The 17,858-nt window shown below is 46.4% G+C and overlaps 1 protein-coding gene across 4 annotated transcripts in view; it reads left to right on the top strand.

The window, feature by feature from the left end:
- dock1 (dedicator of cytokinesis 1) overlaps positions 1 to 17,858 on the top strand; it is a 202,891-nt gene that overhangs the window by 141,181 nt on the left and 43,852 nt on the right. For all 4 annotated transcript variants that reach the window (XM_031560555.2, XM_012831059.3, XM_031560554.2 and 1 more), the window contains 2 exons: positions 12,379 to 12,457; positions 14,777 to 14,877. In XM_031560555.2, the coding sequence (XP_031416415.1) occupies positions 12,379 to 12,457; positions 14,777 to 14,877 (180 nt within the window). The remainder of the gene's footprint in view (positions 1 to 12,378; positions 12,458 to 14,776; positions 14,878 to 17,858) is intronic.

Here is a 17,858-nt window from a genome sequence, read left to right as displayed (position 1 = left end):
CAGCAGCAACCGTAAATGATTGGACATACATCAGTGGAGGATATGCCCTTTTAGGCCAGTGTGAGTCATAGTTTTTTCTTTCTACGGTATATTGTTAGTGCTGTCTCAAACCAGTCAGTCAGTGCTTAAGCCTCTCCTGTAATCATTTTCTCGATGGGTAATCATGATTTGGTTGTCTAGCTGTGGTTCTGCTCTGGTCCTTCTGTGGCCATTAATGTCAGCATTTCACTCAAATGCAACTGCAGCGCTCCGTAGATGGAAAGATGTGCTCTGGTTCTCTCGGTCAAGACAGCCATTTCAGAGATCACATGATGAACAGCAAATAGGTCTCAGCAGCAGGCTGCCTAACACCAGCTCATAAGGAAGCTTCTCCTTCTGAATTCCTTTCTCCCCTCCGCCCTGTGTGTGTGTGTGTGTGTGTGTGTGTGTGTGTGTGTGCGTACAGTTGTGCATTTGTGAGTGCCTGTGTGCGTGAGTTGCTGATGGCAAATATTTAATTTAGCTGCATCACCTCAGGAACAAGAGGACGACACAACATTGCACCAACTTGGGAGGTTTTGACTGTACATTAATCAAATATATTATCTCTCACACACACACACACACACACACACACACTCACACACACTCTCTAACTTTCACTCCCCACTATTGTCTATCTGTTTATCTATGTAATAGTTGTGGTTTAGCTGCCATTGCACTCCGTAGACAGTCATGTTAAACCCCAACCTCAGTCTCCATGCTCTCCTGCCGCATCATCATCCATTCAGCTGACACAACTGCCCACGGAACTCAGAGGCTTTTTCTTTTAGTGACTTTTCTTTGCCCTTCAGTCTCTCTCTATATTTCTCTCTCTCTCTTTCTCTCTGCCCTGCCTTGCTCTCTCTTTTCTCTCTCTCTCTCTCTCCTCTCTCTCTCTCTCCCTCCCTGTGTTTTCTATTCTACTTGGTAAAGTGTCTCACTCATCAAAAGTCTCAAGCTGTGCTGCAAATGACAAACGTCTTCCATAAGCTTGTTGGCATAGATCATAGGAACAGTCTTCACTATTCTCTACCTCATCAGTGTCAGCCAATGCTGTGTGGAATGGTACAATGTTTCCTTTCTTTCTTTCTTTCTTTCTTTCTTTCCTGGTTCTCTCCACTCTCTTTGGCCACTGGGAAGGCTCTGCATGGGAAAGACTCACATGTACCTTTTCTTCCATGTGAAGCGTATTCCATATTCATTCATTAGCAACTACATGGACAGAGTGGGGTCCCCAGTGATGAGCAAGACTAGCCTAAGGAAGGGGCTGTTTTCTTGCCCTTTAATCCGACTCGGCAGCACAGTGCCCCCGTTAGGTTCAAAGAAAAAGACTGCACCAGACAAGCACCACTGGGATCCACCCTAACACCAGTCCATGCCAGGTCTGACACCGCAACAACTGATTTGTTTTGCTTTTGTCCCACTCAGTCAGCCAGAGACCAGAAGTGCATACATAAAGAATGAGTTGCCGACCCGTGTAATAGGCCATGACATCATAGGTCTCCCCGTGTGCAAATGGGCTGTGCACGATGGGGAGGAGAAACTGCTGGGCATCAGTGCTTTTGCTGAGGAGCCAAGCCAGTACGGAGCTTTAATTACGAGCTCATCCCTGATGATGGGAGTAATTACGGCTCGGGGATGCGCGGATATGTAATGGAGTCCCAGCCTCTCCGTCCACAGAGGCCAATTAGACAGACTTCACTTCAGAGAGAGGGAGAGGAAGAGAGAGGAAGAAAGGCCCACCGAGAATGACTGGGAGAGCACGGCTCCTCCCCTTACTGTACTCCACTGTATGGAGAGCTGCATAGTGAGAGCCTCAGAATGCTAATGCATAGAGAGAGAGAGAGAGAGAGAGAGAGAGAGAGAGAGAGTTGTGTGTGTGAGCCCGTCTCAGGCACCTTCAGTCAGGTGATGGTGGTGAGGGAGTGTCATTAATGCAGTGTGGTGTAAGGGTTTGCATATAAGCGTTTTAGGTGTCCTGTGGTCTAACTAATGTCAGTGGCAAAACAATGATTTCTTAATGTAACAAATGAAGGATGTAGGAGAATGAGGGCTGAAATAGGATGGGCATCTAATGGAGCTCATTTAAAGTGAACATTAGGTAGAAACTGTAACCCTTCTGATTGAGATGTCTCACCATGTCTCATGTGGATGCCCATTGCTTATTCATGGAGAAGTCCTGGCCTGTGCAGAAGTTACGTGTTATATTCTGAGGGTGAGAGGTCATTCCTGTGCAGAAGTTACGTGTTATATTCTGAGGGTGAGAGGTCATTCCTGTGCAGAAGTTACGTGTTATATTCTGAGGGGTGAGAGCTCATTCCTGTGCAGAAGTTACGTGTCATATTCTGAGGGGTGAGAGGTCGTTCTGTGGGCCTTCCGCACTGAGTAGTCTCTGAATTTTTCCCTGAAAGGACTGGAAGGTGCGGAATATTTGAAGCACTGTGCTCTGCTTGCACTGAAAGGTCACGTGAGCGAGAGCCCGAGAGGAAGAGAAGTTTGAGGTTTACCTGTAGAGAGCTTGGTCAACATTTCACTGGAGAAAAATGAAATGTGAGATGATCAACAAAAAAAAAATCCTTTTGCAAAGATTGCTAAAGTGGAATGAGCTTCCCTAAGCAATGTTATTTCTTGGCAGCAAGCGATGCATCCTTGCCACTGCAATTGTCGAGGAGCTAATGCAATATTGTTGAATGTCTGTCTGGGGGTGGTGAGTCCCATCACTGTTTTGGCAAGTGTAATGATCAGTTTACGCTTGTGTGAGTGGATTTTTCTCAAGTGCTGTTTGTTAATGATTTGTTGTTTCAGCACAGTGTGCCATTATAATTTATTCTCCGTGTCCCCCTAAAATTGTCTCACCTTCCTTCCTTCAAGTTGACACTGCATCAGGTAGCTGGTGAGAAAGTATATTAAGTCTTGTTTAACTTTTTCACAACAGACCCATCCTTTGCTGCAAACGTCCATGTCCTTGTTATTGTTTTTTACCTGCTGAACTATAGCTACCTGTACCTGTCCTGACGTCAACTTCACTTTCACTGGAAATTGTTGCATCTCAACGCAATATGCAAACAACTATTTGTATTTTGTAGATTTATTCAGATTTATTCTCAGGATCTATACGGCTTCGAATAAATGTGGTAACACTTTACCTCCATCTGGGGATACGAAAGCACGAGTGCAGTGGGGTTTAGCACCAGCTAGCAGAACATCTAGTGGGAGCAAACACAGTTTAAGGCGGGGATCAAAATAAATCATTTATCAGATCAAATGCAGCATAGTAAGCAGAGTGTAATTTAATAATTTGGTGTGGTGATGAAGGGTTCTGACCTTGCCTTATCTTTAAGCACAGCTGAGGAGCAGGCTATTCATGCTAGCATGCAAATGGATCCTGATCCTTATCAGGTATGCTCCATGAACTCAATTAGCAAAGACGATTAGCTGATAACACATCATTAGCATTAGAACTGAGGCAAACACGGATGAGCAAAGGAGAACTTTCAGTGTGGGGGTTGGAAAAGTTAAGGCAGGGAGTCTAAAGGTGGGATGATGCATACTTCCACTATGTATTAGGCTTAGAGAAGAAACCACTTGTGTATCTTAATCCATAGTAATGCCGAGCCATGTTTTTCCTTGTCAGTGAAGTAGTAGATTAAACCTCATCCTTTACAGTTTTCAGGTTCTTGAGGTTTGTTTGTATCATTTCCGATTGGTTGTCATTTCTGTTATTTTGTTGGCGAAGTAAAAACAAATATTCAAGCCCATATCCCTTTCTTGGATTCTATGTATCAACATCATATTTTTTTGTGCTGATAAAAGTGAATTCATTGAGCTGGTGCTCTGTGTCAGCAGTGTAGGGCAGGGGGATTACAGACTGTACAACTCAGGGGAGGGAGTGTGTGTACAGAATCCCATTCTGCCGTGGCTCTTTTAAAGGGGCTTTTCAATAATCACTTTAGACAGGGCTCTGTCCCGCTGTGTACCCTGCACACACCACCTCTGCTCTGCCATATTGGAGGCTGTAAGCTTGACTAATTCACTTAACTGCAATTACACCTGGCCCAGGGAACATTTATGATCATGAATAAAAGCCATTATTGGAGATGGTGACCTTCTCCAGGTCTTCAGTTATTCTGTCATTCTATAGTGCGCTACCTGGGATGCTCTTTAGCCATTAGCTAGGTTCAGCCTGTTCACACTGATCTATTACTCAGCAGTTCTCTTCCAAGTTGGACAGTGCTGGAGACAGTGGCTGGAATACTCCTGCTGGAGGACACTCATTTCATTTGTCAGTGATCGTTAAAGCAGAATGTAAAGGCGAAAGGTAAAGCTCTCTGTAGGCAAAATATGTAGGAACTAGTGAAGATGAGAAATATTTGATATGAATGCTTCTGTTAGTGGTATTCATAGAACATAGAAATGAGATCATGATTTGTCTCAGTTCATGATGTGCCTCATCATCTCCGCTGAGCGGTGTGGCAGCCACCAGTAGTTCACCTGCGGCTCTGTTGAGTGTGGTGTTTCTGATACAGATCAGTGCAGTGAGAGAAATCTATCTTTGGCACATTACTGAGGCCAGCTGTGGGTCACATTTAGAGGATTGCAGTTGCAAGCGACGACTTGGATGGCTATGCGCCACTGCACCCAATGCTGAGTCATCATGAGATCCTCAGCCTCTGGCCTGGTCCCGGGTTCCGGGTTGTTTTCCGGTGGCTGGTCAATAGAGGCTGATTTGTTGTGTGAAGATGGCGAGGCCCCGTCTCTCCCTGTTAGGCCTTTAGGTAGGACATGGCATATGGAGCAGTAATATTTCTCTCAGGACAGGTGCACTGGATGGTAACACACTATACCATTAGCCTGGAGTTAAGCGTATCGTCTATATTGGCGTGCTCACAGCAGCAGAAAATTGAGTGAGATGTGCTGAGAGAAGGCTGTGCTTACTGCAGAGGGACTGAGGGAGGGAGGGAGAAAGAAAGAGAAAGAGAGAAAGAGAGAGAGAGAGAGAGAGAGAGAGAGAGAGAGAGAGAGAGAGAGACTATGTGTGGTTTAGTAATGGGTTGTTGGAGCCCTGTGGAGCTATGGGATTTCGGCACACAGTGGTGGTTAAGAGCCAAAGGTATGGCCCTCTAATGGAGATTCCATAGGTATATGATATCCTTTGATCACCAATGACTCCCATAGTGAAGATAGGGGCATGACAGTATAGACTGGTCCCCTCATTTAAAAGACATTAATAACAAGTGTTAATATAGAAAATTTTATTGCTGAAACGGAATATATGGCTGTAGAGCTTTAGAAGCCATAGCCATGTTCATGTTATTGTTACATAGAGAGAACAGACACCTCCTGGGATCTATAAAAGCTTTTCCTTTGCTACGGATGAGAAATCATTGATCTTCTCAGCAACTGTAAGCCCGTCTTGCCATTTGTGCTGGTCTTTGTGTGTGTTGTGCTTCCTTTCATAATACCTAGCTCACCCCACCTCTATGATAATTCTTACAGCAAAAAGTAATTTTAAGTAGTTGTCTTATCACCTTCCTGTGATCAGTGCCTGCTAACATCCATCCATTCTACTCTCCTCTCCTCTGCTGGTTGATGTGAGGGTATCAGGGTGTTCTGCCTGTATCATTCTTATCCCTTCTAGCAGAGCACATTTGGTTCCCCTTGTATGCTAGTAGTTCAGGTTCTTCTCTCTTAAAATTGACTTACCTTGGGATAGCCTAATTAAAAAATGATTTGACCCATATTTCATAATCACCTTAAGCTGCAGAAATGCCATGTTTTCTCCTGCTCCTGTGGACGGATGTTAATTATGATTTATTATTTAAACAGAAGCAGCATCATATCTGTTTTGGCCTTGGGGAGCCCCCAGTGTTATTGAGAGGAGCTTTTCAAACTACTCCCAAACTCGAAGAAAAGGGGGTCATTCATTCAAAGTGAAATTGTTTGGTGAGCGAGAGAGTGCTTGATGCTGAACTGAAAATCAACGAGACACAATCCAGAATCCCAGAAGAGTTTGTCTGCGTTCTCGTCGAATGCGCTGGGCACATGCAAACCCGCGGGACACAGCTCATTTAAAGTGAATTTCAGACACACGGTGACCCGTTTCACGTGCTTGGCTGTCTCACCTTTAACTCCCGACACCCAGTGACGCTCCTCTTCATCAGAATCTGGTCGTGAGTGAAGAACTCGTCTCCGGCCGTGTCCTGTGATGTTCCTGTCTCTCCCGATTCGCAGGAACATTTCGCCCTCCACTGCCCCTTAAGAACTTCACAACACTCAAGGTATTAACATTTTATCTTAGAGCATCAGAGTGCCGGTCTCCTCCAGATGGCCGACATCTCCCAAAGCCACAACACACACACACACACACACACACACACACACACACACACACACACACACACACACACACACCCTTGTTTGCCTCTGATGCATGCTCCAGCCCCATTCATGCCAGCGGATGCTTTTTCCTCAGTTCAGAGATGTCCATAGCACACTGGCAAGAGAGCCTCCTAACACAGGCTGTCACTCTAGTCTACATAAAGTAGCTGCTATGTATTGAGAGCTGCATTTTGCAAATTGAAATCCATGTGCTGCCTGTCAGCATATACAGAAGAGCATTAGCATATGAGCAAAGGAACTGGTGTAGGAAAAGAGGGGATTACATGGTGCCTGTTGGCTGTTTTCTTAGAGTAATGACAAAGATAAGTTCAGTAACTTCCTGAATTTTTTTCCTCAAATGCCTCGTGTAAATATTTCATGCCCTCCTGGACTGGGAGTTCGCCCTAATCAGGAGGGAGGAATCACTAGCTTAATTAAACAACTGTGCATCCCTGTGCACTTTGTCAGCAGAAGCAGTGGCATTGGGAGAGAGAAGCCCTCACACTCTTCCCCAAAGCCAATTATTCCACTTCCTGATCAGATTCAGCACTTATTGAAATCAAGCGGAAGGTCTCAAGGCTGAGTGACTACGCTGCATTTCCACATGCTGGAATCACAGGAGTCAAGGCAGAGCTTCCCCACAGCCCCACCCCCCCCTGCTAATCAGAGCTCTCTACAGATGTTACTTAAACTCCCATATGGTGCTCAGATAATGTTTGTCTTTTCCTGGAGAGAATCTTAATTACACGTTGCTGGGCTTGACTGTGGCTGACTGTGCTTGACTGTGGCTGACTGTGGTTGACTGTGGTTGACTGTGGCTGACTGCTCGACTGTGGTTGACTGTGGCTGACTGCTCGACTGTGGCTGACTGTGGTTGACTGTGGTTGACTGTGGTTGACTGTGGCTGACTGCTGGACTGTGGTTGACTGTGGTTGACTGTGGTTGACTGTGGTTGACTGTGGTTGACTGTGGCTGACTGTGGCTGACTGTGCTTGACTGTGCTTGACTGTGGCTGACTGTGGCTGACTGTGGCTGACTGTGGTTGACTGTGGCTGACTGTGGTTGACTGTGGCTGACTGTGGCTGACTGTGGCTGACTGTGCTTGACTGTGGTTGACTGTGGCTGACTGTGGTTGACTGTGGTTGACTGTGGTTGACTGTGGCTGACTTTGGTTGACTGTGGCTGACTTTGGTTGACTGTGGCTGACTGTGGCTGACTGTGGCTGACTGTGGCTGACTGCTCGACTGTGGTTGACTGTGGCTGACTTTGGTTGACTGTGGCTGACTGTGGTTGACTGTGGTTGACTGTGGCTGACTGTGGCTGACTGTGGCTGACTGCTCGACTGTGGTTGACTGTGGCTGACTTTGGTTGACTGTGGCTGACTGTGGTTGACTGTGGCTGACTGTGGCTGACTGCTCGACTGTGGTTGACTGTGGCTGACTGTGGTTGACTGTGCTGTGGCTGACTGTGGCTGATGAGCTTCCCAGGACGCTGCTGACTCGCAGCTCTCTCCACTGCTATTGGACTCCTGGCCAGCACTGACCTTATGGGATTGGACTGGCCATCTCCAACAGAGTCTGATTGGCTGCATTGTTCAGCGATCGCACCTCCTCCATAAAGCTGGTCTGTGAGGTGAAGCGCCCTGTATTGATCCTGACCTGGTGTGGTTTCAGAGAAAGTGGAGAATACAGCCCCAGTCCTGGATTAGGTCTCAGTGCAGTGTCCTGTGCTTATTATTATTCTCTCGAGCGCCTGTCATGGCAAATTACCTTGACCTGGCCTGCAGTAGGGACTCTTGCCATCAGCTTTCAAAATCCACAAAGCTAACATTATGAATACAAAATACACTCCAGCATTACACAGCAGAATGTTGTGTAGTTGTGTTACTATTTGTCATCTCTGCGTGTTTCTAACAAACTTTGTCATTATGGTGGAAAAAAGCTTTTTCAGTTTCACGTTTGGCCTCGGTTGTAGAAACAGACCACATGGTGCTGCGAGTGTAGTGCAACATCCCCCCCCCCCCCCCCCCCCCCCCCCCCCCCCCCCCCCAGACACTGTCAGAGATGTTCTTGTTTTCCCACACACGCTCCCTCTCTATGGATGCTAAATACCAGTGTGAGAATGTTGCTAATCACTTCGGTGCTTATTGTGCTGACAACACTGAGTCCATTGCAGAGAGAAGTAGTTTGTAATAAAGTGTTGCTATTCACATAAATCTACAGTGAGGCCTTCCTCAGAGACATAATTACCAATTCTGAGCAATGGAGGAGGCAGGGATTGGATCATTAGCAGGAGTCTGGCTTGATCTGAACACTAAAAAATGTCTCTCTTTTGAGATGATGATCATTTTGTTCCTTCACTTGTACATGAACCCATCCTGCTGTGGTGGCACATACAGACCATTTGACCAAAAGTCATTTCCACAATTGCATTAAAGATAGAAATCAGGTAAGACTTCAGGCAAACCGAGACAAGTGGGCCTCGGCGCCTGACGTGAGGAGAGCAGGGGTAGTCCAGGTGCCCTCGGAAGGGGGGAGCTGATTGAAAATGACAGCAGCCGACAGGTCCTGAAGACAATGAGACGAACCGTACTCTGAATTCACCAGACTAGAAAACAACTTCGCTCTGAGCCAAACGCAATCCTATCTCTGACCCTGTGTGCTCTGGCGAGCGTGCCTGGACTCCAGAGGAAGGGAGCCTCTTTAATTCGGCTCCTCTTCTCTAAAGAGATTATTTCCCTCTCATAGAGCATGGGGTGTCTGTTTTCAGTACATGTTTTGCATTAAGTCTATGCATAGTTATTTATGCATACACTTTTATTTATTAAGAAATGTAATTTATTATGTGGAGCCTCTGTTATGAATATCAAACATAATCAACCTGCAGATACTTTTAATTGCCTGGCAAACTGAGGTTTACAAGCGATCTTTAGAAGTGTCATTATCTTGGCAAGAGTCTGCTGTGTGGACCAGCTGTTGCCACAACTCTACTGAAGAAGCTGTAAAAGTCAAAAGTCTCACATATGGTCTAGGAATGATCCAGGTTTATATGGGAGGTACGTAAACGTAAAGTCTCCGTTTTATCTCCGGAAATACTATTCAAAGAGAGAAAAGGTTTTACCTACCTAGTAATTGAAGTTGTTATATATTTCATCTTTGTCCAAGACATCTGTCGGTAGAATTGTGAAATAAGAGAATGACTTTACATATTCCAGAGTAAATCAATACAATAGACCTGTGAAGAAATTCCACAGTAGAAGATCAATAGATATGTGTTGTTTATATGGCAATATATGCGAATACAATGCAACCCTGCATTGCAGTGTTCTTTCTGCCATAAATGGGAGTGATTGTATCCTTGGGCCTATTTGCCATTGTCATAAGGAAGTGTTACGCAAATAATACTGTGGGGAGGATTTTTTATGGATGTGCTTAAATGCTGCAAACTGTGGACTGGGATTACTTACAATATTACGTACTATCTCTATTTCTTGATACCTAAATACGAACAGTTTTCAGAAATTTATGTTTGGATGAAATCAAGTGTGTGTGTGTGTGTGTGTGTGTGTGTGTGTGTGTGCGTTCGTGTGTGTGTGCGTGAGTTGGTGATGGGAAATATTTAATTTTGCTGCATCACCTCTGGAACAAGAGGACAACACAGCATTGCAGCAATAAGTCTCTAACTTGAAGTTTTGACTGGTTGATTTAATCAAATATAATTCTTCTCTCTCTATCCCTCTCTCTCTCTCACACACACACACAATGACACACACACTCTCTATCTCTCTCTCTCATCAGCAGCTCATCTGCAAGCAGTGTTTGTTACACAGCTAAATCACCAGCACAGACCATCATTTCGCTATATGGCTCTGGCGCTTAAATCCAATGTGAACTTTCCCTGAAGGACTCAATCAGCACTGCGCTCCTGGTTTCCTGCCAGCCTTAATCATTTCACTGCCAGCAGCGGCGGATTCCTGTGATTGTGGAGGGAAAAGAATAATGAAATATTTGGGAAAACAATCTTCCTGAAATAGAGTGGGGAGGGAGCCCACATGCGTGTGATGATGAGAGGGATGTTTGAGTGTACTAGATGGATTTCCATCTGTGGTATTTTTAGATGGCTTGGGAGAGGTGGCTAGGTATTGTAGAAGGGGTTTCATTTTTGGTTTGTTTGTTTGTTTGTTTGTTTGGTTATTTTGTCTTTTGTTATTTTTTTCATTTCAGTTACATTTGTCGCTTACAAATCAGTATTCTCTTGTTTGTGTGTAGGCTTGTGTGTTTAATAGATATAGAGAAAGAGAGAGAGGGTGAGAAAGACGTATGTTCGTATCATTGCTCACTAAAACTTGAGATCCGTAATGGTTGCCTTTGCCTGGTTGCTCTTTGCATGCTGAAATGGCATGGCAGATGCGGATGTGATCGGCTGTCATTTACTCAGTCTGCTAGAGTGACATGATTGACCCGGGGCTTTGTTAAAAGGGCATGAGGACCATGAGATGATGAAAGAACAGTCAGTCTGTCAGTCAGTCAGTCAGTCAGTGAGTCTGTCAGTCAGTCAGTCAGTCTGTCAGTCAGCCTTGTGGCATTTGCCCAAACGCTGTTTTCAGGCCCTTCAGTCCCACCTCCGCATCAGCAGCATCGCACAGAGCTGAACGTCCCTTGGCTTCAAACGCTGCCTGCTGGTGATTTCTTGAGTGCTTGTGAAAGTGAATGAAAGTGTGACTAATGAGCTTGTTTGATTTGTTTACTGCGTTAGCATCAGGGTCGCTTTTAGAGGTAGCTCTGCAGCACTTGTGGTGCACACATCCTGCACTGCGTTAGCATCAGGGACGCTTTTAGAGGTAGCTCTGCAGGCCTTGTGGTGCACACATCCTGCGGAGGCTGAAGCGACTGGTGGAATGTGACACACTAGAGGAGACCCTGGCTCTGTGCGGATAACATGGAGGGTGTCTTTCAACAGATCTTCCTCCTTTACTATTTATGAAACTGCTTCCAAAACCACCATCATGCCGGTCCTCTGCAGCTCTCAGCTTCTCTGGGATGATCTTGTGAGGTTTGGAGTCATTTGACAATGTTTGACAGAGGGTAGAGCGACTTCCTGGTGGAGTGACTGTAGAGTGCTAATTCAGCAGTGGGTGGGGGGGGGGGTAATAAGGCATCTGATGAGATGACATTCTGCTGCTGCTGCTGCTGCTATGCATAGGACTGCATAGAGGGAGCTGAAGATATCATCACTTGACCCATATTTTATTAGTTCTTCTTTTCACTGAGTGATAAAGGTTAGCTCTGTAACATTAGGTATGTGCGTGTGTATGTCCATGTTCATGTATTACCATTTGTTTCAGTTGTATGCTTTTGTTCTAGCTTTCTCCTTACTGAATACATGCAATGCCCACTTATTTCAGTGCAGTCTGTAAGTCAATCACTGCATGTTCAATCAGACTATCAGACAGCCTAATCTCCCATTGCTCCTTGTTCTCCCCGTCATCCGTCTCTCCCTCATTGCATTAAGTGGAGCCGAAGCCCGTTAGCTGAGCAGGTTAATGTGCTCCTGCTGCTGGTATCTTTGGAGCGGTGATTAACTTTATCATCTGTGTCTTATGCGCTCTCCCTCTGCGGCCGCGCCGCACTGTTCCGCTCCCAGTGCAGAGCGCCGTACGGCAGCGGTGGCAGGCGTCGGCACGTGGTGGCAGGCACCTTGTTTCTGAGTTAATAAGGTGTGTTTATGACTGCCTACGACAGCAATGAGCAGAGTCCTATTGTAAGGGTGAAGAGAATTACAATAATATATTTAGCTCCCTCGGTGGTGGAAAATTGCTGCTTCTGTTCCCAATGAGAGGCAGACATTAGGTTTAACAATGGCAGCGTTAGCACTCGACACCAACGGTGGGCCCCGGCAGGCAGAGTCGGTGCCCATCATCTTGCTGTTTAAAGCTGTAACAAGACAGAAGGTATAATGGGGCATTCTCTTATCTTCCAGAGTCTTCTTGCGGGCCATCAATCAATATGCCACCGTGTTGAACAAGAAGTTCCTGGACCAAGCCAACTTCGAGCTTCAGGTAAGTGTCCCCGTTCCTGGGGTGGACGGCCTTAAAAGGCCTGACGCTCCCCCCCCCCCCCTCGCGCCTCTTAGCATGCCACAACACACTCACACACACACACATACACACACACACACACACACACACACACACACACACACACACACACACACACACTCCTCGGATGAGCAGCACCGGGAGCGGTGGCAGGGGCGTCCTCGACGACCTTTAGTGTTCCTGCCCACGTGCACGCCCGGCTTTTGGCCATTTAGCCGGCTTTATAGAGTGTCCTTTAGCCTCCTGCGGGAGAGGCGTTGTCAGTGCATTTCTGCTGCCAGGATTTCCCCAGTGGCCATGGGCAGCACTCAGTATTCAGGGCGAGGCCCTGCCATTGCTGCTCCAGGAGATGGGGTGTGTGTGTGTGTGTGTGTGTGTGTGTGTGTGTGTGTGTGTGTGTGTGTGTGTGTGTGTGTGTGTGTGTGTGTGTGTGTGTGTGTGCCGGCCAGCACAAGATGGCTTTAAAAGGGACAGAAAGGGGGACAGCTGTAAAGGAGCTCTGTTCCTATGGCAGGGAGCACTGCCCAGTCTTTCTGTCTCTTTGACACACACACACACACACACACAAACAAAACATACTCAAACACACACACAAACGGGTAATTCCATGTTACTAATTCAAACATGCTCTTTCCAGTGGTATGACTGTTTTAACTGTTTTTAGACTTTGTTATACATGAGCAATATGCACTTGAAATACAGGTGCAAAATTATTATTTTCTTTTTTAATTGCCTCATGAATCTGAAATTTTAATGTACCTAAGAAACTGCTAAGAAAGTACTGTAACATGAGTATTATATATCAAAATGTAAAAGATCTGATGTGGTTCAGTGTGAAGATATTGAGGGCAAAAGTAAGCCAAAATGTTGACAGGAAGACTATTTGATCACCAGTATTTTTACATATCAACCAAGAGATTAAAAAAGCTGTTATAGAATATTTGAACCACATACTGAATTTGCATTGAGCTATCAGCCTTCATTCCCATCTCTGTCTGTGTGTGTGTCCGCGTCTTCTGAGTGTGTGGGGAAGCTTTGAAAAGCTGCTGGGAACACAATTACTCTCCCTTGCTCAGCCCAGTGGAAATTGCAGCTTGCAGGGCCTTAAAGGGCTGCGTTCATTAAAGACAGATTTGTGTCCCATTACCGTGAAATAAATCCTGCCTCCTCTGTTACCCTGACTATCTCCCCTTCCTCCCCATCCCTCGCTTTCATCCATTCACTCGTTTGCCTTTTTTTTGGGAAAGAGTCCCTCTCTCAAGCCGGACATCACAAGGCCGACGCCTTCACACACTCTCTCCCCGGAGAACCATATTGCATTTTCATGCTCAAAAGACAGGGATCCACACAGATTAGGCCACTGACAGATGCACAAGTGTTTCAGTGTCGATAATGAACATGTCAGTGGAATATAGCAATCTTTCCTTCATGACCTGTGAACTGAGAACTGGCACGTCACGGCCTATTGCCGTTTCATTTCACGACCCATTAATGTGGAGGCGAGGATTGACACCTCTCTGGGTTTGGGTGAGGTCTGGCAGGAAAGCGGGTGTTGGTGAGAGAAGCAGACTGCCTGAATCAGAGCAGCACAATCTCACACACACACACAATCACGCACTCACACACACACACACACACACACACACACACACACACACACACACACACACACACACACACACACACACACACACACACTAAAGCCCAGCCTAGCTGTAGTGTTCTTGTTGATGTGTAAAAAATGTGATGTACGTACACAGGATGTTGTTGAGGAGAATCGTTTATGAGTCCGCTCATGATGGGGTCAGTTAACACCACTATTTGTCCCACATGTGGCGCGTGTTTAGTCATACCCAACAGGATCGAACTCTCACTGGAAAAAAATCTGTCTTTCCAATCACAATGGTTACAGCCCGCATATAGTAATTGAATGGGTCTTTAGAGACTGCTGCAGAGCAAACAGAGCCAAGGCCTCTCCATCACGTTGATTATTACTTGCCCTAGTGCCTGTGTGGTTAGCGAGCGCTGCTAGCCCCAAGCACACTTAATCACCCTGCACCTTTCACCGTCCTCTCATAACCCATTCACTTTCAGCATGTGATCCATCCAACAATACAGATGGCAGTGGCGTACCCACAGTAGATGAAGTGACTGTCTGAAGTGTAGAGTAATTGCTATGTGAAGCTCCGTGTTGAAAGTGTCACTCTGCATATGTATCTGTCTCCATGAAGCATTTTGCACTAGCTCAGTGGTTGTGTCTTCTGTATCCCGCCTCTGCAGCTCTGGAACAACTACTTCCACCTGGCTGTGGCCTTCCTCACGCAGGAGTCCCTGCAGCTGGAGAACTTCTCCAGTGACAAGCGCAACAAGATCTTCCACAAGTGAGTCAGCCGGGTGCATCTTCACAGGACACCACTGCTAAGCTTCTTTTCTTTTTGTTTCATTCATTCCATACTGCCTTCTGACTAACCAGTGATGTGATGCGCTTTTGTGTGACCTTACACACACACACACACACACACACAGGTGCATACTTATACACTGTGAAATGGTGAAATACCTATATGGCCTACTTTTCCTTTCTTCTCTGTTGTACCTCACCTAGTACAAGGGGAAGCTTTGCAAGGACTGTTTTAATGTGGAATTCCTTGTGAATATCTTGTTGAAAGAAGTTACCGTCTGAGTCAGTTCAGAATCCACCCCAGTGGTGTGAAGTGTCTGCTCAGGACACGAGCAATTCAGACTGACGCACGGAAACTTTGCTGAAACTTTTCGGCTGCAATTTCGTCTGGGAGAATTATGCTTGGCACTCTTGAGCATCAAGGAAAGAAGAGGGGGAAAATCAGAGTTAGGATCCAGTCCTGACATCTCTTCAGGCAGCCTTTGTCTCTGCCAGCAGATTGTCTTCCCTTGCTATTGTCTCCAGCCACAAAAGAGCTTCTGATAGCTTCAGGCCTCCGAGACCTCTCCTCAGCTGGTGTGAGTGGCCAGCCGGCTCCACGCTGACGTCACCCAGCACCAGATACAAGCACCCCCCACACACACCCCGCATCCATGCAGCCAGATCTCAGCTCCTCTGTAATCTTCCCAATCAGATTGGAGCCAAGTGTTCAAAGCACACAGAACAAGAATGAGCCTGCTCCTATTTCCCCAGAGGAGACAAACACAGAATGTCTGCCCATCTCTCCCTTTTTCTTCTCGCTCCATCTCTCTCTCTCTCTCTCTGTCTCTCTCTCTCTCTCTATTCACATCTCAGCTTCTCCTCTTCATTCATAGCAGGTAAATAATAAACATAAAGCAGGTAATGCACAACAGGACTATGAATAAGTATGAAACATATTACTATGTGCAAGCAAAATATATACATTTATGTGATCTCTATATATGTGCTTTAAAAGTCTGTATGACATGTTCTGCACACAGTAATGATAGCAATGCACATAGTAATGATGCCTATCACTTTACACCTACTCCCCATATTGTAGATGACATTGCAGTGTCAATGCTAAAGTTCTTATACGTTAGGTAGCAGTCTTTGCTTCCCCTCTCCATGCAGTGCCCAGCAGCTCCACCTGCCTCCATGTTTAGACCTCCCTTTGAGACTCCAACCTGTCATTAAAACACAGAAGGGAGGCGAGAGGTGTGAGTGGGTGGTTTGGGGGCTATTTTAGTCTATCTAAACAAGTCTCCATTTTCTTTTTGTCTATATCTTCTATTTTTCTGTCACATTCATACAGTCTCTATTGTTGCATTTCTCTCAGACTCCATCCTTCCTGCCTTCCGCCTGTGTCTTATTCACACTATCTAACACCCCGGCCCCTGCCCACCACCACCACATCCACACATGCCCTCCACTGTTTGTGGCAGAGCACAAGTCCTCTTCTCTCCCCACCTCCAAAACTCTGTCTTATCTCCCCCTGACAGACAGCAGGTATAGTGGGCGTACGTGAGCAGCTTGTGTAGCCTGTCATTTGAGCAGTGCCACGCTCCACAGATAATGCGGGCGGCCTATCTGATTGACTGCGGCACATTTGCATTTAGCGTGTGTGGGAGCAGGTGAGACTGACTCCAGGACAGCCCTTTTCCTCTTCCCGTCTCCGTGGTGACTAACAGATGCAGAGGAGAGGATGGTCGGAAACGACGGTGTGGTGTGGTGTGGTGTGGTGTGGTGTGGTGTGGTGTGGTGTGGTGTACTTGTGAGCCAGCTCCAGACAACACTGCTGTGTGTGAACAAACAGCCGCAGGCAATATGATGTGAGGAGTTTTGGTGTCTCAATATGGCTGCTGGCTGTGGGAGGTGTCATCCCTCTCAGGACCAGGCTGCTCCCCGCGCTCCCCTTCTAAATCTGTGGGAGGTGACATCCCTCTCAGGACCAGTCTGCTCCTTGTGCTCCCCTTCTCAATCTCTGAAGCCCACAGTCCCACACAATGCATTTAGACCTGCTCTTGAGTCTTTCTCTCTCTCTCTTTCACTCTGTCTCTCTCTTTCACTCTGTCTCTCTCTCTTTCACTCTGTCTCTCTCTCTCTCTCTCTTTCACTCTCTCTTTCACTCTCTCTCTCTCTCTTTCACTCTCTCTCCCTCCCTCCCCTCCTCCAAGAGCATCTCTATTTCATCTGTCTGTGTTGTCTCTGCCGTCGTGTTGGGAAGAGACAGGCCACCGCCTCAGTGCACAGCGTATGACTTCCTCTCATGTTACGTAGCTCTGGGTAGACCTGTCACTCCTTTGTGCCTCGGTGGTAGTGGCGACATCACAAATTAAGTTTCAAACACAAGGAAAGGAAATGACAGGAGACAGTGAGAGGGCGATTGTGCACACACCGGTCGGCGTGTGTGTGTGTATGAATGTGATTGCTTGTGTGTGTTTGAGAAAGCTCTCTGGAACTGGGTATCCCCTAAAGTAATTATTTGTTAATGGTATCTGGTCCTGTCATGTCTGGTCCAGGGCTGCCAGTGACTTGTTGTCTCACCCGATACCCGAGCCGTGCCAATGGCAGATAGCTTTCACATACAGGTGTGATTTTACACTGCTGCCGGTGAGAGAGCCTTGTACAAACACAAGGACATGTGTGAGGCCCAAAGCAGTCATTCATTTACAGTCAATAACCCAAAGGTCTGACTCATGCTAACACTAGTAGTTTACACTGACACACACACACACACACACACACAGAAATGTATATGATTCGTCGTTTGAGTATAAAATGACCTTGACGTCTTGACCTTTGAGCAGGTATCGGTTCTTTTGCTAAGGGCCCTCTAATTTTCCGATGCTTGTCATCATAAATGAGTGCTCTTTTGAGAGCTATTGGCAGGGTGATCGATGTGGCATATGAACTCACGGGGCACCTCCAGGCAGTGAG

This window comes from Clupea harengus, chromosome 23 (assembly GCF_900700415.2).
Source record: "Clupea harengus chromosome 23, Ch_v2.0.2, whole genome shotgun sequence".
Lineage (NCBI taxonomy): Eukaryota > Metazoa > Chordata > Actinopteri > Clupeiformes > Clupeidae > Clupea > Clupea harengus.
The sequence above is the reverse complement of the archived record's forward strand: the minus strand, read 5'-3'. Positions and strand labels throughout refer to the sequence as shown.